Here is a 25,372-nt window from a genome sequence, read left to right as displayed (position 1 = left end):
ATATATGTTTCTGGATGTATAGAAAAATGTACATGCAAAACTCCTCAGCCATTGAAAGAATTGCACCAAAAAAAAAAAAAAAAAAAAAACAAAGTCCTGAAGTTGGGATTATTTGAATTTTGATCAAGGGAAATAGAGGGCGAGCATAAGAATTTTGTGGAGAATTCATCTAAGGCGTCTCTTTGACCAAAATATTGAAACTGGTAAAGTTCATATCTCTTGTATATATGTTTCTGTATGGTTTCACTGTGGCATATATGGATTTTTTTTTTTTGCTGTTTCTTCTCATAAGTTATCAGCAATGCTAATGAGAATCTAGGGATTTAGTCAAAGCTACTGAAATTGGGCAGGTTGGATGTGTAATTTGAACTCTTATTGGAAGCTATTTGGATTGTTTGCATGTCTTTTTGCTTGTGTGGGATTTGCATATTTCATCATATATCTTCAAATTTTAGTAAATTTGAGAACTGGATGTTTGGTTTTTGTTCTTAATTGTTCAAACTTGGAGTTTGGTTTTTTTCTTATTCACTTGAAGTGTTTGATAGCTGAGATTTTACTTCTAAAAGGAATTCTCATTTGGTTTTGTGATGAATTGTGGGAAACGAAAAACTTGGAATTCAGATATATACATACACCCTGTGATCTGTCATTAGGATTACCAGAGTTTCGTGGGAACAAAATAGGCCGTTGGATTTCATTTTGCGGCCTCTTGTTGATTGGGATCATGGTTTTTCCGATTAGTTGGATTTCATTGTGCTTTTGTTGATTCAACCTGTGTTTATTTGAAAGTTCAATGCTTTAACTTGTTGAGTTTTGTAGATACGTGATTTCCCGCGTAATTTGTTGTATTGAGTATTCTAGATTAGGAGGTGTTAAAGATTCGGTAACTGATATATCTTAGGACAGTGCAATCATATGATTCTCAATATGCTTTTGTTAATTCAACCTGTGTTTATTTGAAAGTTCAGTGCTTTTAACTTGTTGAGTTTTGTAGATACGTGATTTCCCGCGTAATTTGTTTGATCGTTGTATTGAGTATTCTAGATTAGGAGGTGTTAAAGATTCAGTAACTGACATATCTTAGGAAGATTCGGTAACTAAATGTGGAATTTGTGTAACATTGCAATCATATGGTCCTCAATGTGATTTTGTTAATTCAACCTGTGTTTATTTGAAAGTTCAAAATTTTAACTTGTTGAGCTTTGTAGATACGTGATTTCCCGCGTAATTTATTTGATCGTTGTATTGAGTATTCTAGATTAGGAGGTGTTAACGATTTGGTAACTGATATATATTAGGAAGATTCGATAACTGAATGTTGAATGTGTCACATTGCAGTCATATGATCCTTACTGTACTTTTGTCAATTCATCCTGTGTTTATTTGGAAGTTCAGTTCTTTAACTTGTTGGTGGATATGTGATTTCCCGCGTATATTTGTTATCGTTGAATTGAGGAATTCTAGATTAGAAGGTGTTGAAGATTCGGTAACTGATATATCGGAGAAGCATTCATTAGCTCTTTTTTTCTATGTTTGTAGTTGTTGTGTTTGATTGATCATGTCTGTATTTCTCTTGATAATCTTTGCATCTTTGTCTAATATCTGAGTTAATTCAGTTTCCTTATTGTGGTTTTTCTGTCTTCCAATCTCAGCTGAAAATATCGGGTGTCAGATAAGAACAATATCCAGGTTGATTCTTATTTCGCAACGTGGCAGTCTATCGATAAAAGAAGCATCAAAGGAAATATCGTGCGCAGACACAGAGAGTCACCAACCAGTGAAAATGGAATGTAATAAAGACGAGGCCCTCAAGGCGAAAGAGGTCGCAGAGTTGAAGGCTTCAGAGCGTGACTTCTCTGGGGCTCTAAGATTTGCTTTAAAGGCGCAGAGCTTGTATCCCGAGCTTGATGGTCTTCCTCAACTTTTGATAACTCTTTATGTTCACACCTCCGCTCAGAAGGGAACAACTGGTGAGACCGATTACTATAAGGTCCTTGCTGTGGAACCGTTGGCTGACAAGGACACAATCCGAAAGCAATACAAGAGACTGGCTCTCTCTCTTCATCCAGACAAAAATAAATCTGTAGGCGCGGACAGTGCTTTCCAAATTGTTAAGGAAGCCTGGAATTTGTTGTCTGATGAAGCCGAGAGATTTCTTTATGACCAGAGGCGGAGCTTAAGCTACATGGTTGAAAGAGTTTCGGATTGCAAATCATCTGCAGTGATGAGTCAGAATGGTTTTCATACCTTCTCCAACCATAATCAGTCAAACGGAAGGGATCAGTGGAGTGCTAATTACACTGACCCTTTTACGACAATGAGTTGGAATGCTTTCCATACCTTCTCCAACTATAACCAGTCAAACAGAAAGGATCAGTGGAGTTCTAATTATACCGATCCTGTTACTGCAATGAGGCGGAATGGTTTCCACACCTTCTCCAACTATAATCAGTCAAACGGAAGGGATCAGTGGAGTGCTAGTTATACCGATCCTGTTACTATGAGTCAGAATGGTTACCATACCTCCTCCAACTGTAATCATTCAAACGGAAGGGACCAGAGGAGTGCTACTCGTAATGAGCCTGCTGGAGTAACGAGTCAGGATGGCTTTTATACCTCCTCCGACTATAATCATTCAAACGGAATGGATCAGAGGAGTGCTACTCCTACCGAGCCTACACCAATGTGTCAGAATGGTTCCCGTACCTCCTCGAACTATAAGCATTCAAACGGAAGGGATCAGATTAGTGCTACTCATTCTGAGCCAACAAGAGTAACAAGTCAGGATGGTTTCTATACCTCCCACATTAATCATTCAAACGGAAGGGATCAGAGGAGTGCTACTTCTGTCGAGCCTGCTAGACCAGTGTGCCAGAATGATTTCCATACCCCCTCCAATGATAGTCGTTCAAACAGAAGGGATCAGAAGGGTGCTACTTCTGTTGAGCCTTCTGTTGAGCCTACTACACCAGTGTGCCGGAATGATTTCCATACCTCCTCCAACGATAATCGTTCTAACGGAAGGGATCAGAGTAGTGCTAGTGCTAGTCATACCAAGCCTACTAGACGCAGTACCAAGCCTACTAGACGCAATACCAAGCCTAGTAGACCTCCTTCTCTACCGAAACAGACATTTTGGACAGTGTGCAGTAGTTGCAAGATGCATTTTGAGTATCTTAAGACTTATCTGAACCACCACCTTCTGTGTCGCAACTGCAATCAGGGCTTTTTAGCTCTTGAGACACCAGCCCCAAAAGTACCCAATTTGACATCCTCTCCATGGATTTCCTACTTTCAGCAAAAGATTTCTGGGCAGCGCACCAGGACCAAGAAGACCTGTGCTCCAGGAAGTTCACAAACTGCTAGCATAAATGTGGGATTAACTGGAAATTCTGGAGTTGACACATCAACGCAAGATTTGGCAGGCAAATTGTTCGAACCGGAAAATTTAGACAGTGGGCAAGTACCAGGTTCCTGTGCTGGTCAAACTGCAAGTGACGTTCGCCAAGAATTTGGGGAATCAAAGAGAAGGCATGAAGAGGCGTTTCCAAATAAGGAGGCGCATACGTGCAATCTTGATGCTTTTAAAAAAACAGATGCTGCCTTAGCGTCTGAGTCTCCTGCCTCTGCTTCTAGTTCCGTACCCAACAAAGAGATGCCTACGAAGAAAAGGCATCTGAGCGGGCAAGAGATGGGAATGACTAATGGAGGAGTTGCTATGGAAAGTGTATTCGGACCTAACAATGGTAGTGTTGGTACAGGAAGTTTTGATGTAGCTGGAACGCATGGACTTAACTTCACAGGGGATCTGCCCAAAATACAAGCGAGGAGTGCGTTGCAAGGAATGATTCAGAAAGAAATTTCCCAGAAGCTTAAAGTGTGGAAGGAGGCTCCTGCGTCGAAGACTTCATTTACACCAAAAGCTGCTGCAGATAATAACCAGGTGAAAGAGAAGCAAAAGGAAGAAGCTGGTCAGCGTGGTGTAAAAACTAGTGTTACAGGATGTACGGCATTTGTGAATCCCAAGAAGTCTTCCCTTGCCAATTCTCATGTGGACACTGATATGGAGCAACAAGGTACAGTGAAAATGACTGTTCCAGACCCTGATTTTCATGATTTCGACAAGGATCGTACAGAAAAGTCATTTGGTAGCAACCAGGTTTGGGCCGTCTACGATGAAGATGATGCCATGCCCCGTTATTATGCTATGGTTCACAGTGTGATATCTTTGAAACCGTTCAAACTTAGCATGAACTGGCTCAACGCCAAAACCAACAGCGAGATTGCTCCGCTAGATTGGATTGCTTGTGGTTTTTCTAAGACTAGCGGGGAACTTCGGAAAGGGAAGCTTGTAGTCTATGACCATCTTCCTTCTTTCTCACACAAGGTGGTTAGGTGGACAAAAGGCAAAAGAGGAGTTATCTGCATATATCCATCAAAAGGAGAAGTCTGGGGACTGTTCAGGAACTGGTCCCCCGTTTGGAACGAACATACCCCAGATGACGTTATTCAGAAATATGATATGGTGCAAGTGCTTGAAGATTACAATGAGGAGCAAGGCGTGAAAGTTGTCCCACTCTTTAAAGTAGCGGGTTTCAAAACAGTGTTCCGCCAACATTGGGACCAAGGTAAAATCATGAAATTTCCAAGGGAAGAACTCTTTCGTTTCTCTCACCAGGTCCCTTCTATAATTCTCACCGGAAATGAAGGTCACAATGCTCCGAAAGGATGCTTGGAGCTTGATCCGGCGGCTACTCCCTTGGAACTGCTTCAGGTGGAATCAGAAGAATATGAGGATGACATGGAGGTGACAGGTGAAGGATGTGATGGTGAAGATCCAGTTGGATTGTCAAAAACCACCAAGGAAGAGGCTCTGTTGGATAATGGCAAAGTAACTACAGAAACAGGCTTGATAGAAGAGGCTGAGAAAAAAGACTTGGCAGACATGATGAAGAGGGAGAAGGAACACAAAGGGCCGACGTTGCTAGTGTATAGTCGGAAATGTTTCAGGGAAGACAAAAAGAAGGGTGCCGACTGCTAAGTGATTGCAGATTTAGTGGACTGGTCGTTAACAGAAGTAGAAGACTTGCAATCTCGTATCCACCCGTGGAATTGGAAGTTCATCCCCTTTTCCTGCATCTTCTTCTCCAATTAAGCAGATCAGTTATAATGAGTCACAATACTAAGGTATATCGGTTTTAGTTCTCGTATCTTTATATTGATGAATCCACAGTTTAGTCCGAAGGCGTGCAAATGCCCATGAGACAAGTTTCAGTTGTATTTTCAATTTGAACAACAGTTTAGGAGCTTTTATTTTCGAAGTTTTAGTACCCGGAGAAGGACTTTTTCGATGTTGTTGCAGCTGGTCGAAAATGCAGACCTAGGAGCTGCTAGATCTTTTTATTGGTATACCAAAAAATGGTTTATGGGTTTGTTTTCTGTGTTGTATCAAACTTGGATAAACTCTTGAGCCAAAGCAGAAAGAGTAAACTGAATGAAATATTCAAGTTGTTAGTTCCTTGTGTTACTTGCTTTTGATTGCTGTTCTCATAACTTTATCATATACTTGATTCTTGATCGTATTAAATTTCAGCATTTCACATTCATTTTTGAGGGATTTCGAATCGAATCGTGGTATTTGTCTTGTAAATGTTTTAGTAAGTTTCTACAGGTCTTGTGGTTTTCAAAGAAAATGCTAAGATTGCAGGAATACTTGTGAAATCCCTGTGTTTTCATAGCTTTGGGTAAGCAAATGGTACTAAAAACTGAGTTACACAAAAAGGAGTTAAAAATAATGTTTGGTAGGTTAAGAAAATGCAACGTAGAAATAGAGAGAAACTTCGGCAGGTAACCAACTCTAGATGAGATCCGTATCCATAAAGTCTTATGTTTTCGTGAGAACTACATTACAGATGACGGAAAATTTCAATAAAGCAATTATCACACCAAGTAAAACTAAAATACATAAAATCTTATGTGTTTGTAAGAACAGTGTTGACGCTTCAAATAGTGTGATCCAAGGGTCCGTGCACAAGTTTTTTTTAGAGAGTTCGAGAGTGTCTTAGAATAAAGCACTGCATGAAAACTGGATACGAGATTCTCATTCTTGTTTTGGTAAATGTTGTTTAAAGTAAGGGACAGTAGGCATACGTCAACGACAAAGTGTTTGCTTTTGCTCATTGACTTTTAAATCATTGGCAAGCCTAACTTGCAGGTTCTGTTAGAGACTCATCAGTTCGGAACATCGAATTCGAAATCTCTCATATTTATTTATTTATTGAAGAGCTGTAGTTCGCGCCTCAACTATTGAGCCACTTGTTGTGGTTCAACCTGTTTTTTAAATTAAGTTTAATTACAAAATATTTATATCAAGATACTATAAAGTTTTCCAAGCGAAATGTGTTTAAGATAAATTAAATATAACGAATTCCGAATAGGTTGATTACAAGTAAACAATATTTATAATATAGGTAGTTAAAAATGATTTATATGTGATATAAGTAGATTATCGACAAAAAAAAAATCTATGATACATGTATATTAAATAAGTAAAAAGATTGTTTGCATCATGGTTGAAGAGATTTAATTCTTAAATTTTCGATATTATTATTTTTTTAATTTTTTAGTTTTATCACAAACTTATATTATGCACTTATGCCTATGCATATGGTGATTATTTTAAAGTGTTAATAACAAAGGAAGCGATTTTTGCAGTATTATTTTTCACATTAGCACACATCTGTTCATTTTTAATTTTTGAAGTGACCAAACCAACAAAATTTAACAAACATAAATAAGCAGGAATGTGTAGAAATAGAAATTTGGTGACCGAAAATCATTTCAAAATAATTCTTCCTCTATATTGTATTTCCTCAAGATTCCAGTGTATGAAACTCTTATGGGCGAGACGTTTGTATAAAATATCTTTTCTTTTTCTCATGTCAATACGAAACTCGAACAAACTGACACGAGTGTACTCACCTCACAATAAGTTATCAATAATATGGTTTGAATTCGTCTTTGACGAGAATCAAACCTAAGATCTCTCACTTACAAACAAAGATGAATATTACTAGACTGTAGTACTAAGTAACAAAATAGTACTATAAAATATTCACTCCAAGTATGTATACTTTGCAACATATTATGCATATGTAGGATACTTAAGAGAAGGCTCTTCGTCGATTACTTTTGATAATGTTCAGCTATACCTTATTTGTATTTACAAAAAAAAAAAAAAAGAAAAAAAAAAGAAGTTAATATAATAAAAAATAAACAATGATAAATGATTACTTAATTTTTTTATACAACGATACACTAAAAGGTGGGAGATATATTGCAATGTTGCTACTTGCCCTATGTGTAATGTGCAATTTTGCTAGATACTTGGGGGAAAATTCAATGTCTGTTGCCGAATGCGGCTTTGTGGGATGCTCTCTGGATGGCGAGAAGTAGAGGTTTTAAGAAAATTTATGTGGAAGTTGATTCTAAATTAGTGATTGATACCATTTTAGGATCTTGCAATATTCCTTGGCGTTTAAAAGTTTGGCGGTCTTTTTTTTATTCTATTTCTTGGATTCACGTAGTTAGAGAAGCAAATTTTTTACCAGATGCGATTACTAGTGCTAGATTTCATTTTAATAATCTTCTATGTGTGGGATAGATCGATATCTATTATGGCTCACAAGGTCTATTTATTTGAGTGTATGAAAACTCATTGTAACCGTTGGCATTTGGTTTAATTTATGTCCCAGTATTTAAAAGCAAAAAACAAAAAACAAAAAAAAAAATACTTAGGTGGTATAAAGCATATTGGAAGGCAAGAAAACCCCCCAATAAAAGAGCATCTGCAGTGCTGTATTATATCCCATCCCTGTCTCGATTCCTCTCTCTGTCCTCGTATGATATACATCTCCAGCCCTTGAAATCCTCAAATCCCCACCACAAAAATCACCAAAAATCAAATCTCAATCCCACACCCCCACTCCCCCCAAAAAAACCCACCATTTAGTTCCTTCCCATCCCACCAATGGACCCCAACCCCAACTCCGGCGCACCCACCTCCGCCGCCGCCGCCCCGACCCAGCAACCACCGCAAGCCCAATCCTCCCCTTACGGAGCAACCCAATCCTCCGTCCCCGCCCTCCCATTCCACCACCTCCTCCAGCAGCAGCAGCAGCAGCTCCAGATGTTCTGGACCTACCAGCGCCACGAGATTGAGAGCGTCAACGACTTCAAGAACCACCAGCTGCCGCTTGCCCGCATCAAGAAGATCATGAAGGCCGACGAGGACGTCCGCATGATCTCCGCCGAGGCCCCCGTCCTCTTCGCCAAAGCCTGCGAGCTCTTCATCCTCGAGCTCACCATCCGCTCCTGGCTCCACGCCGAGGAGAACAAGCGCCGGACCCTCCAGAAAAACGACATTGCCGCTGCCATTACCCGCACCGACATATTCGATTTCTTGGTGGATATAGTACCCCGCGACGAGATCAAGGAGGAGGCGGTGGGGCTTGGAGGGATGGTCGGGGCGACGGCTAGTGGGGTGCCGTACTACTATCCGCCGATGGGGCAGCCGGCTGGTGGCCCCGGAGGGATGATGATAGGGAGGCCTGCGGTGGACCCTGCTGGGGTTTATGGCGTGCAGCCGCCGTCGCAGGCGTGGCAGTCGGTGTGGCAGACTGCGGCGGATGATGGGTCGTACGGGAGTGGAGGGAGCAGTGGACAGGGCAACCTCGACGGTCAAAGGTACTGTGTATCGTACTTATCTATCGAAATGTGGCTTCTTTTCGGAAAAACTTTGATGATTCTTGATGTGGGAATTGTACTTTTGAAGTATTCAGTAACTGGGTTTGTGACAGTTTCACGGCTTCTTCGACAAATTTAGCTTCTTTTCGGTTATGTTCTGTTTTCGTTAGCGTGATTAGGCGAAATGTGTAGCTTAATTTGTGAAGTTTGAAATGGTTTCTTTGTGAGTGTCTTCTGCGTTGAATAGGAGTTACGGAAGTTGCCTGAAGGAGCTAAATTTTATAGGTTTCGAGGCATAACTTATCTTTATTCCAAGAGAAGCATTTGAGTGTTGTGTGATTCGGACTTTCGAGTTTGCAAAGATTATATTTCATTGCTTATTAAGAAAATGGAAATCTTGGATGAATTGGATAATCTAATTAGACCATCTCCAACCCTCGGTTAAAACCTAAAATTTTTAACTTGTAAAATTTAAGTTTTAATCCAGAAACAATTTTTGTCCTCCAATTCTTCTAGGTTAAATTTTATTAAAGAATGAATTTAGGATAATTGTTTTATAGAAGTAACATTTAAAAAAAAAAAAAAATTAAGTAGACTCTCATAATTTAATTTTATGAACATTTTAACTTAAAAATATTTAGATTCGGATAAATATTGAAAAATTACTAAACCGACACCATGAAACTCGTGAAACACTATGAAATAATATGAAACACATACAAGAATTATTTTTAATTACTTTAGCTGTTGGATTTAAATTTGAACCGTTAGATCTTTTTTTTTTATCATTGGATTTGATCATATTAGATCTTAGCTGTTGGAGTGAATGAATTTATGAATATAAAACTAAAAAAAATACACATATATGGTGAGCCAACCCCACTAACCCAAGGGAATCTGGCCTAAATTTGCCGCAGAAATGAATTTTGGGTTAAAACTCATATTTGCTAAGGGTTGTAGCAAGTTGGGGTAAGTTTAGAACCTAAAATTTGAGTTTTACTCCCAGGGTTGGAATAGGTCTTATAGTATCGAAGTTGACGCAACATGAAACTTGAGACTGCCATTTGCATCCAACTCTTGAAAGTAGTATTTCTGTGGGTATTGTTGCTATGGGGTTATGTACTCAAATTCAATGGCTTGGTGATTTATGGATCTGCTTGTTTGGGGAAAAGAGTTTGAGGAGAACAAGGAAAATTATTAGCACGACAAAGATGTTCCCTTTACTAGTGGTATAGTAATGATCCAAGTCAAATTCCTTATGAGTTTCACACTTTCACCTTCTATGTAACGGGGAAGAGTGGTCTTGGAACCATTGCAGTAGTCTATGATACTGTCCGATGATCTTCTTTGCAGAGTTGCCTTTATGTTTTCTGTGTCTGGAGTCAACTTAAATGACGGGTACTTGCCATCCCAAAAACTGAAATCAAGCCAATTTGCTTTGTATCGATTGATTGATTTATCTTCCGAACGGACTACCTTCTGCATTTTCTTTGCCATCACTTCGCTGACCTGCTATGGACTGTATATTACAAAACTTCGTGATCATGCATTAAAAAACCTGCATTTCGCGGTGATGGTTCAAAATGCCTGTTGAGTTTATTGTCGGTTTAAATTCCTTCCGGGATTTTAGTTCCTTCTGCAAACAAGTCATTTTGTGAAGGGAATTTAGTTCCTTGGGTGCATCAGTAAAGGTGACCTTACTGATTGGCCGTGGAATTGTGATTATTGAACCATTAGCATGAAACTTTCTAAGCTGTAGCACCAACCTTTGTAACTCGAAACAAATACTAATACCGAGTGTTTCCAATTTCTGTATGCAGTTAAAGAGACTAATTTGAGGATGATTTGCTGCGTGGGGGGCACGGAGGAACGATCGGCGGATGATTTTTGAATTGCTGAATTAATATTATTGTTCTTTCTTATGAGGATGACTTAAAGACCTGGTAAGACTATTGATCCAGAGCCGTTGGAAAATCACTGCTGTGTAATATTAAATGTGCAGTCTTCTATAATTTAGGCTATCTTCTCTCTTGTTGCTAACTCCAATCATTGTGGCTCATTTCTTATTAATCAAACCTCCTAGGTTTTAGCTCTCTCTCTCTCTCTCTCTCTCTCTCAGAAAATGATAGATGCACCATTTTTAGCCACGTACGCACTCATGTTTAATCTCTCTCTCTCTCTCTCTCTCTCTCTCTCTCTCTCTCTCTCTCAGAAAATGATACACGCATCATTTTTAGCCACTTACGCACTCATGTTTAATCATGGCCGTTGATTTTGTTTGATTTATTGAATCCGATGACTAGGAATAATGTGGGGTGCGTAAGAAGCTAGTGAAAGTCATTTTCCATTCGTAAAGCAATAAGGCGGAGAAACTCTGTTACCATTATTAATAGTTTGAGGATGTCATAATTTTCAGCGTTCAACGTAGAATCATTGAATGTTCTTAGTTCTTTTCGATGTCGGATGCTTCAACGGCTCTTCAGTTAGGGATTTTTTTTTTTTTTTAATAATTAAATTATGTGACGGTACTTTCTTGGGTACTGCATGAGTATAGAGTAACGGATACTCCGAATATCTTAACCATTAGATCTTTATTTCAAAATATAAAAATCAAGATTTAGCGGTTAGAATATTCAGAGCATGCCGTACTCCAAAGCACCCAAGTCGTGACTAATACAGTTACGTACTATACAAACTTTTAGAGGTGATATCCGCACACTTTTTTTCTCATTATGCACGTCCATCTTTATTTCTATCTTCAGATCTTTCATTGAGTTCTTCAATTGAAATGTCAAAGGTGAACGAGTGTGCGCCATGGAAGAAAAATGATGCGTGAAAATTACTTCCCAAATCGTTTACATCGGTGCCTACAAGCCATCAAAATCAATCATCAGTCATATTGTTACTTTGTTAGAACCTAACAAATGGTGGAAAAAAAGTCATTGAAAGTTGCCCAGCAACTACTCACCCGTAGAAATTGTTGTTATTCATTTTCCAGAGGTAAACAAATAGCAACTGGATACCAAAACGCAGCGTTTTATTATGTAACAACCACGCACCTGACTAATAAAAAAACAAAAGAAACCCTTGAAACCAAAGCAAACCTTTACTTGGTCTTCACTCAACCAGCCGGTGAGCCACCACGCTGTCCTTCAGCCTAACTGCTTCAACCATCAAATACCCCACCACCGGACATCTCCTTACAAGGTGTGATAGCGGCTGCAGAGGAGGTGAAAGAAAAGAGAGACCCGAAAAAATGCCACCAGAAGTGCCTCATTTTCGCTCTATCGTAACTCCTCTGGTTCGGTTCTCTTCTCCTGTCTCACCAGAAGCACAAGAGTGCCAGCCTCATAGACACAAGCAATCGAGAGGATCTAAAGCCATGAACTTTTCCAGAACCAAACTCTTCCCTTTCCTTGTTTTGATCCTTTCGATCGTTTCGGTGCTCAGACTAGTTAGAATTGCTGTAACTACACCTCCTCCGCCTCCTACTCTTGGAAAGACATGTTCTTTCTCTTCCACATGCACCAAGTTTCGTGCAGAAACAAACGCCTCTGCCAACACCTCCGGCCTCATGAAAAAGGAATACCAACTGCTGTTGAATCTCATTTCGCAGAAAGCTCCCTGCAACCTCCTCATATTCGGGCTTGAACCTCAGTATATGTCTCTGTCATCAATCAATGCAGGCGGCATCACTGTCTTTCTAGAGGATGATCAAAAGAAGATAAGCACACTGAAACCAAATTCCAACACCACCAGAGTCTACAAGGTGGACTACCAGATACCTGCAAAAGAGGCGTACAGGCTGCTCAAGCACGCAAGGGAACACCCAGACTGCGCACCCAGCTCAAAACTGCTTCAACGATCAAAATGTCAACTTGCATTGAAAAATTTACCACAAGAAGTTTACCAGCTTAAATGGGATGTGGTGGTGGTGGATGGACCGAGCGGGAATGCACCAGAGGAACCAGGTAGGATGTCAGCAATCTATTCTGCTAGTATGATAGCAAGAAATGCAAACATTACGCATGTGGTAGTGCATGATGTAGACCGAATGATCGAGAAGTGGTTTTCCTGGGAGTTTCTGTGTGATGAGAACTTAGTTTCTTCCAAGGGGAGATTATGGAACTTTAGGATCACAAGCCAATCAAATTCTACAAATTTTTGCCCTGCCAAAGCAATTAGGATAGAGTAACATAATAGCTTTATAATTTAGCTTGTCACCCTGAGCCATAAGTACAAAGAACAAGCTCCCTTGATTATTAAGCTTTTTCAATAGAGCAGTGGTAAAAAGTAGGAAAACCGGATGCCAAAGCAGTTCCTCGTGAACCAGCTCAACATCGAAGATAGAAAGACGGTTATTTCAAATTGTGAGATTTCAATCACAAATAGAGTAGGAGCTCTTTCTATTTCTCTTGGGGTACAGAGACCTAGTAGACAAAGATTTACAACAATTATTTTTATTTTCTTTACAAATAAGAATCATTATTTGTGTGCAAATCTCTGTGTCTATGACTGGAATGCGGAAATGTACAGATGATAAATCTGCAGTCCAAGTGCAGGGCCTTGCAGGCTCTGATATCCAGTGCCTAACAAAATCAATTCTACTAATTACGCTGTTTGAACATGAACTAATTAAAGATGATCTAGGCATTAATGTCACCAAAGAAATATTGTTCTCATTTGCAACATGCATAAGATCTAAGGCAAAATTTTCATTGAATATATTTTATCAGGAAAAATTCAAGTTGGATACAAATGAGTGCCATAGTCGTTTGAACTTACAGCTCTATTTTGTACAGTAGACTAATAATCAAATTCCGGTTGAATTTCACAAGTGTGCTACCTGCCTGCCTTCATACTTCTAGCTCCATTTGACGAGATCTACACCTCCAAATTCAAGGGAAAAAGTAGAGAACATGCACATTCATTCTTCCGACATGTCTGTCATTGGAGCTACTGTCAACTTGCATAACCATCACGGCAAAATTATTCACTCGCATCAGTTCTCTACAAGAAGAGGGAAACAAATTAAGTGCCTAAGGAATCGGTAAATCTTGAAGAGTGTGTGGTGTTGTGTCTGCCTAAATTTCATGAACTTTACTCACAAAAACACTAAAATGAAAGCCTCTGGTCAGTTCTCTGCATGGTCTGGACTGTGATAAGTTCAGAAATCTATAATCCCAAAGCAATAAAATAAAAGCCACTAAACTAAACCCTTTGGGCTTAGGGTCAGTTTCCTCCCCCACCCCCTTAGTGTAGATAATATCGTTTGTTTAAAAAAAAAAAAAAAAAAAAACCCTTTGGAGACCCAATGGTGGAAACTTCTTTTTGGGGCCGCGCCAAACATCTCATCCTCATAACCATGAGGTGGAAAGTGGGTTTAAGTATGTATATGAGTGAATATGCTCAACCAATATGAGGGATGGGGATTACTTCAAAGAAAAATCTACTAAAACGGAAAAAAAACTAGCTTTAAAAATCTTGAATCCACCAAAAACTTAAAGCTAAGATGGAACATGGAACTCACCATTCGTTTGCTGACGTAAGGCTGTATCTTAATTGGCATGTCCGACTGAATCTCAACCTTACGTAATTTGTGTTTCTCCAACTCAAATTCTTTTCTGGACTCTTTTCGGCTACCAGACTGCCAAACTCTACCAAAATTAGGGAGCCAATTGGCATCACAGTCACTCATGACAATTTCCCCTCTTTTCTCCATCTCCATCTCCCTCTTTCTCCTTTCTGCCCAAGCTGCTCCGACACGGTTTGGATTCAATTTCTTGGACTTCCCCGACTTATTTGACAGGGAGATAAGGCTACCTGAAACTGGTGTCAGTGGAACACTAAACTGAATTTCTTCATCTGCTTGAAGCCAAGGAGGAGGTGCCCCAGTATGCACATTTCCACTAGCCTCTTTAGGACCCAAGGATGATATTTGAGTGAGATTCTGAAAACCTGAAGAGAAATCTTAAATGAGGATCCACAGCTAGAACATACTATATCAACCTCCTATGCCAAGCCATTCAGATTCGAGACAGATGCATACGAGTTTTGCTACAATTCCTAAGAATTGATGGCTCATTGCTCAAGTTATGCATACATTGTGCATCAGGATGATCAGCTGAACAGAAGCAGAGAGAATACGAACATAAAAAGAAAAAGAAAAAAAAAAACCAAAGGTTGATACCTGGAGAACTGCTCTGCCCTTTTGTCATTCTTCCATGCTGAGACCCCTCTCTCATCTACACCAAACATATCACGTGTTTTCCAATTTTATAGCCATTCATTTAAATGCAATCACAAGAACCAGATGCTTTTAGTGAAGAGTGTGGATGATCAAACTTACCCTTTCGTTATCGAAGTAACCATCAGCTGAGAATTTTCTACCATTAGAAACCAAAGGATGTTGGGTACTCCTGCTAACTGGGTGAGTGAGTAAGCACCAGAGAACACAAAACACGCATAAGCCTTTTACTCATACGGGAGGAGCTTCTATTACATACAAACCAAACAGATAATAAATATGATATCAACATCACATAATTGAACATGCATACCTGTTAAACCGTTTGAATTTATGGAATTTGTACCAGACCGTATTCCCACATGATAAGAAACGTTAGCAACAGCTTGCGGAAAGCAGCCAACATTTGTATCTTGAGGGAGTCCTGAATGGGATACCTGATTCTCATTTGTATGATATGGTAAAGGAATGACACCATGGGAAAAACATGAATTACTATTATTTTCAGAAGTATCTATAATTCCATATTTCAGTTCAGTATGGATATCATTCGAAGGTCCAAATGCCGGTCCTCGAGAGCCTTCACCACAAGGCACAGCTTCAAGCTTCAGTGAATTACACTTCTTCTCCCACTGCAGACACAAAATAATCACCGTTCGTTAATGAATTGCCTCTAAAATTGACTAGAAGTCACTATTCTAGTATCTTTTCTCAACAAATCACATCAATGATGACTGAAACTGAAAGCATATATATATATATATATATATATATATATACCTTAGCAAGTTCATTTTCCGAAATTCTAAATGTATCGATGCGGTCCATTCCTCCACCGTATTTCCACAAGAAATGCTTCAAATTCTTCAGATGTTCAGCGGTCGCAAGGTGATTAATCGCATTACCACTGACAATTAGAAAACCAAAAACAGAGCATAAACCCAATGTGATATATATCAATATATCACAATGCACGATTCAATTTTTTTCCAATTATACAAACTGCACAAGTCTCCCTATTTTCTACCACTTTCGTTTGATTTCTCGGCAAACAAACAAAACTTAAACAGCTAATTGAAAATTAAGGACAGAAATCTTACCAGGCGAAGGAGCTATAGAGCTCGTCGATATCGGAGTCGCAGAAGACGCACCAGAGGCGATTGCGGGAGGCGTGTTCGGGGCGGAGAGGGCTAGGGTTTTTGAGAAAGAAGCGGACGTCGGCGAGCTTGGACTGGAAGCGAGAGAGGAAGGCGGAGAGGGACTTGGTGTGGTTCGGGATGTACTTGTGGCTCGGACCTTGGTCGTGATTGAGCTTGCAAACCACGCAGTACTCGAACTCGTACTTCTTCTTCTTCTTCGTGATCTCTTGCCTCTTCTCCTGCATCTTTCGATTGGGTTTTAGGGTTCGACTGTGATCGTCCCCTTCCTCCCTCTATTTTGTTCGGAATTTGGAGGCAAACGTTTAACCGTCGCTAACTGCCACTGAAGTCGCGGTTTCTGTCAACGATTTCACAGTCTGATAACGGCGCTGTTTCCCGTACCATAGTCGAATATCGCTACTGCAAGAAAAAATGTTAGTCACGACGTTTGGACCGACGTGATCAACATTTTTTCCTTGGTTAATTTCGAGTAAAGTTTTTATTACTGCTGGTAACAAAATTTTGAGGATTTTACTGTTGGAGAAAAACTTTACAGGATAAGTTCTTTTTTGTGGGAATAAACTCAGTCTCATCGTTCAAGTAATTGGAACATTAAGATGACGGTATTCTAAATCAATCACGCGACGATAAATTTTCTAGTTGTTAGAGAGAAACTCTCACACAACTGGAACATCAAAATGTCGATATTTCAAATTAATCAAACGTTTATGTTCTCAGAGAAAAACTTTCACACAACTGAAATATCAAGATAACGGTACAATCCAGTGATGCAATGGGGTGTGAATGACATTTCCACATGTATGACTGCAACAATTTGAGTCCCACCATGAATCCATGATCGTCTGAACTTTCCCATCTTCAAAAGTGACCTCCTCTTTTTTCTCCATTTGGTTCATGGAAGATGATAGACTTGAGTTGACTGCACAACAATAATACTAATGTCTATCTCTACTTTGTTACTTGTTAAAACATATGTACAAAAGTCTCATTATTTATGGAAATTTAACATTCCCAGATCAAATCTATGAACAAATGAATGCATGTGACTATGAACTCCACCCTATCATGTCTCCCACATCTTGCCAAATCTTTTGCCAACTCTCAGTTATTGTAAAAGCATAGGCACTACTACTCTTGGGAGCTCGAGCAGTGATCGGATTTTTCTTGAGATTCCTGAGCAGTGCTCGAACTCCTCTTGAGACGTTTGAGCAGTACTCAAACTCCTCGCAAGTGATTAAAATGTTGAAAATGAAAATACAGCTAAAAGTCTTTAACATGTCGAGAATTCGACTACTTTTCAAAACTCCAAAAGTTGGTTCTATGATAATATCTACAACATTTTATTGTGCCACATGGACAATGGTTGGTTCTGAATTCCATTTAGATTCGGTCATGCTGCACAGCATATGAACAGTAAATTATATGCTCCACAATAATACTTGAATGCTCTGTAGAACTTGTACAAAAAAAAATATCAAACGTATGAATGTGTTGTCTATTTGTTTGTGATATCTGTGGGTTCTGTGGTTCCCCCTTTGCTCATCTACGAGATATTGGAAAAAGATTTCTTTGTCCTACCAAGAACGTCTCACTTGATATGTCTAACGGTCTCGAGTCATGACTCATACTAGTATATCAGCCATCCACGCACCAATATGTGAACATTAATTAATAATCGTCTAATGCTCTCGAGTTGTGACTCGTACTAGCATATCAGCCGTCCACGCATTAACATGAACATTAATTAATAATAGTCTAATGCCCTCGAGGTGTGACTCGTACTAGTATATCAGCCGTTCACGCACCAATACGAGAACATTAATCAATAATTGTCTAACGCTCTCGCGTTGTGACTCGTACTAGTATATCAACCATCCATGCACCCATACGTGAACATTAATTAATTTCTATGATTGTCTAACGTTCTCGAGTCAGGACTCATACTAATATATCAGCTGTCCACGCACCAATACATAAATATTAATCAATAGTCATCGCGCGTGTGGATGGTACAACAGTATAACCCTAATGTAATAAAGATCGTAAGAGTAAGTAAAATGTAGAGTTATATGTATGGTTAAAAGTATAAATCTCTACAGAAATAAGAGCATCAAATGCATCATAAGTGGACAATATGAAAAGACAAATGTTAAGGTTATGTCATGATGGCCTAGTTTGATGGTTCAACAAGCAGATGCCCTACATCTTTTATCCCTTTGCTCTTCCAACCTTCTGAAAGAATTGATGGATGGCCCTCGTATTTTGGTAGTATTTGGTATTTCTGCAGATAAGAAATTCAAAGACAAGGCATCACCCATACTGTGGGTAGTCATCTGTCAGAGTACTGCCTGTATATATATCATCAAAGTTTACTATTACATCATACATTAAATCAAGGCAAAATTTAGGAAAGGACTATGATATATTATATACCATGAGTTTTGTTTCGTCCTTAAACCTACTAATAGTTTATCTTGTCTTCAAATTATGTCATTTGTTGCACTAGTAGTCATTTTGGTTAATTCTTTCAACTTTTCTGTTAAGTTGAGAGACAATTTTGAAAAAACCACTATACAATTAAATTTGATAGAGAAACCAATATGAGAATTAAAGGACGAAAACTAACATGTGGTAAGTTCAGAGACCTTAGCTACCACACGACCTTAAATCAATTAGGCTCCATTAGTAGGCACTTTTTATAATTATATTTTTTTTTGGTACAAATGGTATTGAGAAAGAGAGGAGTCGAATGTGAGGATTTGGAGACTTATCAACATCGTAAAGATTGACAAACCTTGCAAGGGTTTATAGACGTTGATCAACTTTCCTAATTGCATGACAATTAGCTTTGAAGTGGAACTTCAATTTTCTTCTTAGTATCATAGCAAGTTTACTTATGTGTGAAATCGATGTATGAGGACGTGAAGAATTGTTTCAATATCAGAAAGTTAAGAAACCTCATAAAGGCTTATAAAAAGTTGATTTACTCCCCTCATTGGCACTTGACCCTGAGAAAGAACCTCAACTTAACTTCTTTCATTGAACACAGAATATCGAGTTCAATAATGAATATTCTTAATCAACTAAGTTATAATACCCTTATTTTATTTTTGTTAACTTTTATGCTTTCAAGAGCCATGAACTTCCATCATTGGTTTCCAACTTTTGAGCAGAGGGCATCTCATGATAACAACTGTTGGGTTCCTATAGGACAAGTACATTCAATTCTTTAAAATATTATCTTTCTTTTGCTCATTGGTGAAGATTTTGATCCTTTTCACAGGAGTAAATATAGAAACATGCAAAGGAAAATCACTTAAAATAAAAAGCAGCCATGATAATGAAACCACAAGGCCATGCTCATATCTGCAGACCAAAAGATTGTTGTAGGGAATCATCTTTTTCAAAGGACAAACAGTGAACAAGGGAAGGGTGGTGGGTATTTCTGTCTTTGTAAGTTTAATGTTAGGACAGTTGGGGAGCTAAGCAGTAAACCCAAAAAGTGAAAAAAGAGGATGACATACAGTTCATTAAGGCAGTGTATCTTTCTTTTTATACTGGGATTCGAAAATCAAATAAAGGATCTGTCTTGAAATAATTAGCCAAATCTTTTATTACCCTTTGTTTTCCTTCCCATGCCTCCTTGCACTTTTCAGAAGCACCTAGTTTTTGAAAGTTTGTGATCCTTTGTGCCCACTAAACTATGTCTAGCTCTTGCTCTTATGAACTCATCCAGAATCAAAGTCATTGCATTATTGTAGGCAACCATATATATCCTTCCCTGATTAATTGTATTTGACTATGTGTAGAAGCTATTGACAAACGAAGCTAGCTAGCTTGAGAAAATACTTGTCTCTTTACATGTAATAAGACATTTATAAATCGATATGTCGGCAAAACTTTTACTTTTGAGGTTTTAATGAGATGTTTTTGTGTAGCGTCAACCGGACAATAATTTGCAGTTAAGGAGGAATGACTCATTACGTATAAGGCATCGATGAATGTTTGGTCACTAGTACTGTTGAGTGCTGTGATTGAAGCTTTTTTAGTAGAGTCATGATCTTATCCCAAGAAATGCTTTCCTTTTTGTGTTGGATCGGAGACATGGGTAGTGGGTGTTTGGTTTCATGAACAAAAGTTTAAGAGGTTGAATCCAAGTGGATGCACAGCAATAATGTCTTGTTGCCGCTGAATTACTTGCCCCTTTTTGTTCTGATTCATTTGCCATTTGCCTTTCTATATCGACATCAAGTTCTGAAACTTGACCCTTTTTACGTCAGATTTGACCGTACCCTAGCCCGATCGATCTTTCCCTGTCTTCACTTCACTTGGGTTTCAAATTTCAATATACATATTCTAATCCATGTAAAATAAAAAATCTTGGAGTTAGGGTTTTCTTACGACTACATTTTTCAATCAACGGAGAGATATTCGAACTTAAAAATCTCTTCAAACATTTAGAAAGAGATGTACAATATTCAAACTAAGGTTGTTAGTTTTGTGGTTTTGCTTGCGATTTAAGAATATCATCGGATAATGTACCTGCCTTATTGCATCCAAATCAACTTAAAGAATATAGCATAAAATATCGTTTTCTGGCATAAAGAAATCATAGTTAGGTTAAAAAGTAGTTTTTATAATTTGTCATACTAATTCTAATTTCTACCCAAGTCCAACAGGCTAATTTGTTGTATATGTTCAGATACTGCGAAGTCGATAACTGCAAAGGCTCAGAAACTGATAAAAGAGGATACTTTTTCTTTGCTCTGAATTCTATGCAATCTTGGCCAATCTTATGTATGATGGTTCAGTCAGTCAAATGCAATTAGCTTAATTAAAATCCTAATCCTAATTATTCTCTTTAATTAAGAGAATGGTTGATGAACTGAGTCAATTTGTTTGCAGTCTGCTCCAAGTCCACATGCTCGATATGGAAGCCTAAAAAGTCTGGTTTTGTTTATGTTCCTTGGCATTCATAGAAGCATAATTTTTGGGTCCAGATTCCAAATTATTTCATATTAATATATATGCTGTATTTTTGCTGAAATTATCTTGTAGCCTCCAGATAATTAAACATTTTTCAATCAAGTTCCCCAGTCAATTAATGCATAAATTGTTCAGATAGAATTATGCAGCATATAAAATGGGGCTTTAATTAAACTTCTTCCAATTAGGTTTGTGTGATCAAAGTTTTGCCGTATTTTCTCTCCGGTGTACATCTTCAGAGATACTCGAGGGTGCAAACTAGAATGGGAGAATTTGTCCTAGTACAAAAACAAAAATGCGCTTCAAGCTTGACCCAGTTTGGTTCGTGTAAATAAAATTTTGCTTTCTTTCCTCTCTGGTGTATACCATATTCAGGATCGCTAGAGGATGCGAAGTAAGAGGTGAGGATTAGTCCTCGTATCAAAAGAAAATTTTCCTTCAACCTTATCCAGTTGGAATACAAATTAAACATTTAGAACACACATGCATAGGCTGGTTCAACTCTAAATTTTACAAATTAAACATAACACCTTCATCACAAAAAGTGAACATAGTTCAAATCTCATCATGTTACACTTTTATTGTATTCATCAATTTGTAATTATTTTCCTTGTGTTTTCTCCAAAGAAACATTCCACAAAATCCAATACTCAATCAGGAAAGAAATACACAAAAATCTTCTTCTCTTGATCTCTCGTCTTGAATCCGCGAACCAAACGGACCCTTTCTTTTTTACGGCCTAAACCTTTGCCGGCACGACTGGCAAGTGATCTCCATGCACGTAGAGTCCATCTGAAGCATTGCCTTCTCCTTCATTCTCTCAGCCTTCTCCACTTCCTCTCTCGCTCTCTCCCACACGTTCCGGGCACGCGCAAACTCCGACTGAGCCAACTCCATCTCTCTCCTCGTCAGCTCCCTCACTCGCTCCGCGTAGGCCTTCTCCATTGCCGCCAGTCTGATTTGCTCCGCCGCCTGCCATTTCAAAGACTCCACGCGGCCGGCTGCCTTGGGATTCAAGGCATCAAACTCGGAAGTGTTTGGATTTGCGAAAACGTAATGATCCGAGGAAGAAGGTTTGGCTGGCCTTACACTGATTGATAATTGCAGGTCAAGCTGGGAATTATTAGGCCCTTCCTGCACCGCTGACTTTGATCGATGATATCTTACTGAAGAACCCGACGGCCGAGATGTCATCAAGTGAGGAGAAGGGAGGAGCTGCAACTCCTTTTGATCATCTCCATCCATTGGAGATAAAAAAGAAGCAAATGAAAGGTTTTGAGTAGAGATATGACTGATGCAAAATAGCTTGTGCGATATTCCAAAACTTGTGCGCCCTATATATACACGCAACTCAAGCAAACCCAAATTACCATCATGCCCATGTTTAATGTTAATTTGTGGATTATTCAAAGGGATAATGGAACTCAGAAAGGTAATCTAGAAAGTCAAAAATACTAATCAAGAGAGACGTCTATTTATTGTCAAACAGTCTCACATGTTATATTATTTCAAAATTAATTATTTAAAAGAGAAGTCAAGGAGATTAATCAATCAAAGAATAAAAAAAAGGCATAACCGGTGATGAAGATAGATAACGAGGATATTTAACATATAATTTGAGAAATCTTCCCTTGTCAAACTGTCTCACATGTTATATTATAATATCCGCCTTAGACATTTATAACCTTCATTTGCATATAGTTTGATAAATGTTTTATGGTCAAACAGTCTTACATATATCCAAGAAATGTTTACTGGTCAATCCATCTTTTTGTCAAACTCATCTCATTACTGCTTGCTGGGAGTTATTGCGGAGGAATTGAATTAGCTCACTTTCACATGTTTATCGTGAAAATGATAAGGTGGCTAATGATAGAATTAGGCCCTGAGTTTGACATTGGTCTTTATGTATTTTATGTGCCTCCTCCTCTTGTGGATAAATTGATTTTTGAGGATGCAGTTGGGTTTCCTCAAACCCGTTTTGTCAATAGTAGTTGTTTTTCTTTGGTCTTTTGACCCCCAATTTACTAAAAAAATATATATGGGGTAAGAAAACGTTACTCACATGAGTTTTAAACGTCCTATTCTTAAGTAGAAGGGTATATTGGTGAATTTACACAATTTTAGAAAGATTTGAACAACGTGAATCCCAATGTCCGTTATAGAAGACCCAAACCCTATGAAAAAACTAACGGATAACGTAATTGGGGTATGATTTGCCTTTTTTATGTGTTCATGTGGACTTATATGGAGTGGTTTTTCCTTTTTCCCCCTTCATTCTTAATATTTAATCTCTTTGACTTTTCTTTTTGAGAGAGATGAGTAGTCGAGATTCTCTTTGAATTTTTGTGTTTGAAGTATGAGAATTTAGAGATTTGGACTACTGAAGAGAAAAAAAGAAAGACTTGGATTCTTAATCCGTACGCGATGAACATGCAAAATGCGTTAATAAGAATAACGTAATTTAAAATGAATGGTCTGAATTTCTAAATTCGTTGTTTCTAGATACAGAAATCCAAAAAGGATTGCAATTCAAGGACGAGGAGGAAAGGGCATGTAATAATTACAATCTCACGTGCGTTTCGGTTTTGAGATGGGCTTTTTTTTCTCCTCACAATTTTTTTAAATTTGTTTTTTGGACGTGGATTTATAAGCTTTATTGGTAGGCCCAAGGTTGTCGGCCCTCTTGTTCCAAAAAAGCGACCCACTTTCTATCTCGGCAGCTCACGCTTCGGGCAGATTGGCACGTGGGGATGGGCTCACCCTCAAAGTGTGAACTGTGAGATGAGGACCATGATTGGGTCTCTGATCCTGCCACTTGAACCGTTGGATCACCGGGTCCCCCTTAACAGACCTCCCTTACTGTGACATCGTGTGATTGGGAGGTTCACCGAAAAAATGGTGGGTACGCAGTTGAACGCACAACTTTGCTTGAGTTTAGTACTTCCTTGGATTTGACGTATGTACTTTATAAGGTGCGGTTGGTAACTTTAATAACACGTTAATAACAAAACGTTTGGTATATTATCAATTCATCAAATGAAATTTGCTGTTTAATAAAAGAGGAACATTGTGCGCATCAAATTCTTTTAACTTGCTGGCCGATACAATTTTTGAGTTCGGCATGTTTATTTACTTGAAACGATATAAACTGTAAATTAAAAAGGAGAAAAAAGGAATGAATATGCTATCAACTAATCATAGGTGATTTGATTCTTGATATTTCAAGTATTGCATTACAAATTTAAATGTGAAAACTCAAGTTTTTTTTTTATATTCGATATGCACTAACACAAGAAACGTGTGAAATTGGAATAATTTCAATACTCATGTCTTAATACGCATGGAGGTAAAAAATTATAGTTATTGTAGTAAACATGTAGGATTCAACTGTGTCGGTTATTTACCTAGATTCCATGATGTTTAGATTCTTATTTTGCTTCTTATGACATATCTACTTAGAAAGACAAAAATTGTGAGTCGGAAAATGAATGATCGGCTATGTGATCAATGAACCCTATAAACTTGATTTGATCCTTTTTTTTTTTTTTTTTTTTTGAAGTTTCAGATTACGAATTTAAATGTGAAACTTGCATATAATTCATGGATGAAAAGTTTAGAATTAAAATCAAATTAAACATTCATATTTTAATGAACTCTTAAAGGTCATGAATCATAATAATTTTAGATCACATTCCGTATAAACAAACATGTGACATGATGCAGTAGAAAAAGGAATGCTGCAAACAAAAAGGCAAAAAGGAATGTTGACAGTGGGATTTGAACCCACGCCCTTTCGGACCAGAACCTTAATCTGGCGCCTTAGACCAACTCGGCCATATCAACTTGGTGGTGTTACATGTGAAAGATAAACATATGACAGAAATATTACTGGCACATCATCGCAGAACGAGAGATTTTTCACTGTGCCCGGAATACCACATATCATTATATAATTAGAGGGACACTTAGAAAAAAAATTTCTTCCAATTGCATAATGACATGTGGTGTTCTATGCACATTGAAAAATCTCTTGAAGAACATGACGATACATTTATTTATTTATTTTTTTAAAAGGAGGATCAAAAGTTAAAAAACAGCCTCTTATGATGAATAAAAAAAGTGACGACATTTACACAACATACATGACGATACGTCCATAGTGTGTTCAAAGTTCATTGAAACTAATAAATTCAATTTAATCAACCATTTTATTGCACACGAGGATTTGATC

The 25,372-nt window shown here is 38.2% G+C and overlaps 5 protein-coding genes and 1 non-coding gene across 11 annotated transcripts; 3 read left to right on the top strand and 3 right to left on the bottom strand.

The window, feature by feature from the left end:
- The first annotated feature begins 1,766 nt into the window (after window positions 1-1,766).
- On the top strand, window positions 1,767-5,341 carry LOC137710135 (uncharacterized). Its single transcript, XM_068449086.2, has one exon. It carries the CDS (start codon window positions 1,784-1,786, stop codon window positions 5,039-5,041), a length of 3,258 nt encoding a protein of 1,085 aa, XP_068305187.2. The 5' UTR covers window positions 1,767-1,783; the 3' UTR covers window positions 5,042-5,341.
- Window positions 5,342-7,823: 2,482 nt separating this feature from the next.
- On the top strand, window positions 7,824-10,838 carry LOC137711334 (nuclear transcription factor Y subunit C-1). Its single transcript, XM_068450564.2, has 2 exons — window positions 7,824-8,745; window positions 10,566-10,838. The coding sequence occupies exons 1-2, from the start codon at window positions 8,030-8,032 to the stop codon at window positions 10,567-10,569; spliced, it is 720 nt and encodes a 239-aa protein (XP_068306665.2). The 5' UTR covers window positions 7,824-8,029; the 3' UTR covers window positions 10,570-10,838.
- Window positions 10,839-11,574: 736 nt separating this feature from the next.
- LOC137711170 (coiled coil protein) lies at window positions 11,575-16,536 on the bottom strand. Of its 6 annotated transcripts, XR_015963484.1 has the most exons (10): window positions 16,093-16,536; window positions 15,773-15,899; window positions 15,306-15,624; window positions 15,095-15,171; window positions 14,936-14,990; window positions 14,276-14,703; window positions 13,531-13,755; window positions 12,656-12,914; window positions 11,714-12,530; window positions 11,575-11,612 (listed from the first exon to the last, which is right to left on the bottom strand). XR_015963484.1 is itself a non-coding variant. In XM_088695591.1 (8 exons), the coding sequence occupies exons 1-8, from the start codon at window positions 16,374-16,376 to the stop codon at window positions 13,735-13,737; spliced, it is 1,386 nt and encodes a 461-aa protein (XP_088551717.1). In that variant the 5' UTR covers window positions 16,377-16,536; the 3' UTR covers window positions 11,671-13,734. The 6 variants fall into 6 exon arrangements, 2 of the variants coding, with proteins under 2 accessions (XP_088551717.1, XP_088551716.1); XR_015963486.1 differs by lacking the exon at window positions 11,575-11,612 and having other exon boundaries at window positions 11,671-12,530; window positions 13,592-13,755; XR_015963483.1 differs by lacking the exon at window positions 11,575-11,612 and having other exon boundaries at window positions 11,671-12,530; window positions 12,656-13,755.
- On the top strand, window positions 12,002-13,245 carry LOC137710136 (glucuronoxylan 4-O-methyltransferase-like protein (DUF579)). The gene has a single exon (XM_068449087.2). The coding sequence runs from the start codon at window positions 12,002-12,004 to the stop codon at window positions 12,938-12,940; it is 939 nt and encodes a 312-aa protein (XP_068305188.2). The 3' UTR covers window positions 12,941-13,245.
- Window positions 16,537-21,689: 5,153 nt separating the features above from the next.
- On the bottom strand, window positions 21,690-22,442 carry LOC137711612 (uncharacterized). The gene has a single exon (XM_068450868.2). The coding sequence runs from the start codon at window positions 22,381-22,383 to the stop codon at window positions 21,871-21,873; it is 513 nt and encodes a 170-aa protein (XP_068306969.2). The 5' UTR covers window positions 22,384-22,442; the 3' UTR covers window positions 21,690-21,870.
- Window positions 22,443-24,903: 2,461 nt separating this feature from the next.
- TRNAL-AAG (transfer RNA leucine (anticodon AAG)) lies at window positions 24,904-24,984 on the bottom strand. Its single transcript has one exon. It is a non-coding gene; the product is annotated as a tRNA-Leu (tRNA).
- Window positions 24,985-25,372: the final 388 nt, after the last annotated feature.

The sequence above is a fragment of the Pyrus communis genome, chromosome 6 (assembly GCF_041283825.1).
Source record: "Pyrus communis isolate YQ-2024b chromosome 6, ASM4128382v1, whole genome shotgun sequence".
NCBI classification, from domain to species: Eukaryota; Viridiplantae; Streptophyta; class Magnoliopsida; order Rosales; family Rosaceae; genus Pyrus; species Pyrus communis.
This window is presented reverse-complemented; position numbering and strand designations above follow the sequence as displayed.

Bases quoted from the DNA above. Each gene is read 5' to 3' on its own strand.
- LOC137710135 (XM_068449086.2), top strand. From the start codon at position 1,784: ATGGAATGTAATAAAGACGAGGCCCTCAAGGCGAAAGAGGTCGCAGAG.
- LOC137711334 (XM_068450564.2), top strand. From the start codon at position 8,030: ATGGACCCCAACCCCAACTCCGGCGCACCCACCTCCGCCGCCGCCGCC.
- LOC137710136 (XM_068449087.2), top strand. From the start codon at position 12,002: ATGCCACCAGAAGTGCCTCATTTTCGCTCTATCGTAACTCCTCTGGTT.
- LOC137711170 (XM_088695591.1), bottom strand. From the start codon at position 16,376: ATGCAGGAGAAGAGGCAAGAGATCACGAAGAAGAAGAAGAAGTACGAG. The intron at 15,900-16,092 runs GTAAGATTTCTG...TCTAATTGTCAG, and splicing joins CTCTATAGCTCCTTCGCCTG to TGGTAATGCGATTAATCACC. The intron at 14,870-14,935 runs GTATCAACCTTT...GCTTCTGTTCAG, and splicing joins AGGGCAGAGCAGTTCTCCAG to CTGATCATCCTGATGCACAA.
- LOC137711612 (XM_068450868.2), bottom strand. From the start codon at position 22,383: ATGGATGGAGATGATCAAAAGGAGTTGCAGCTCCTCCCTTCTCCTCAC.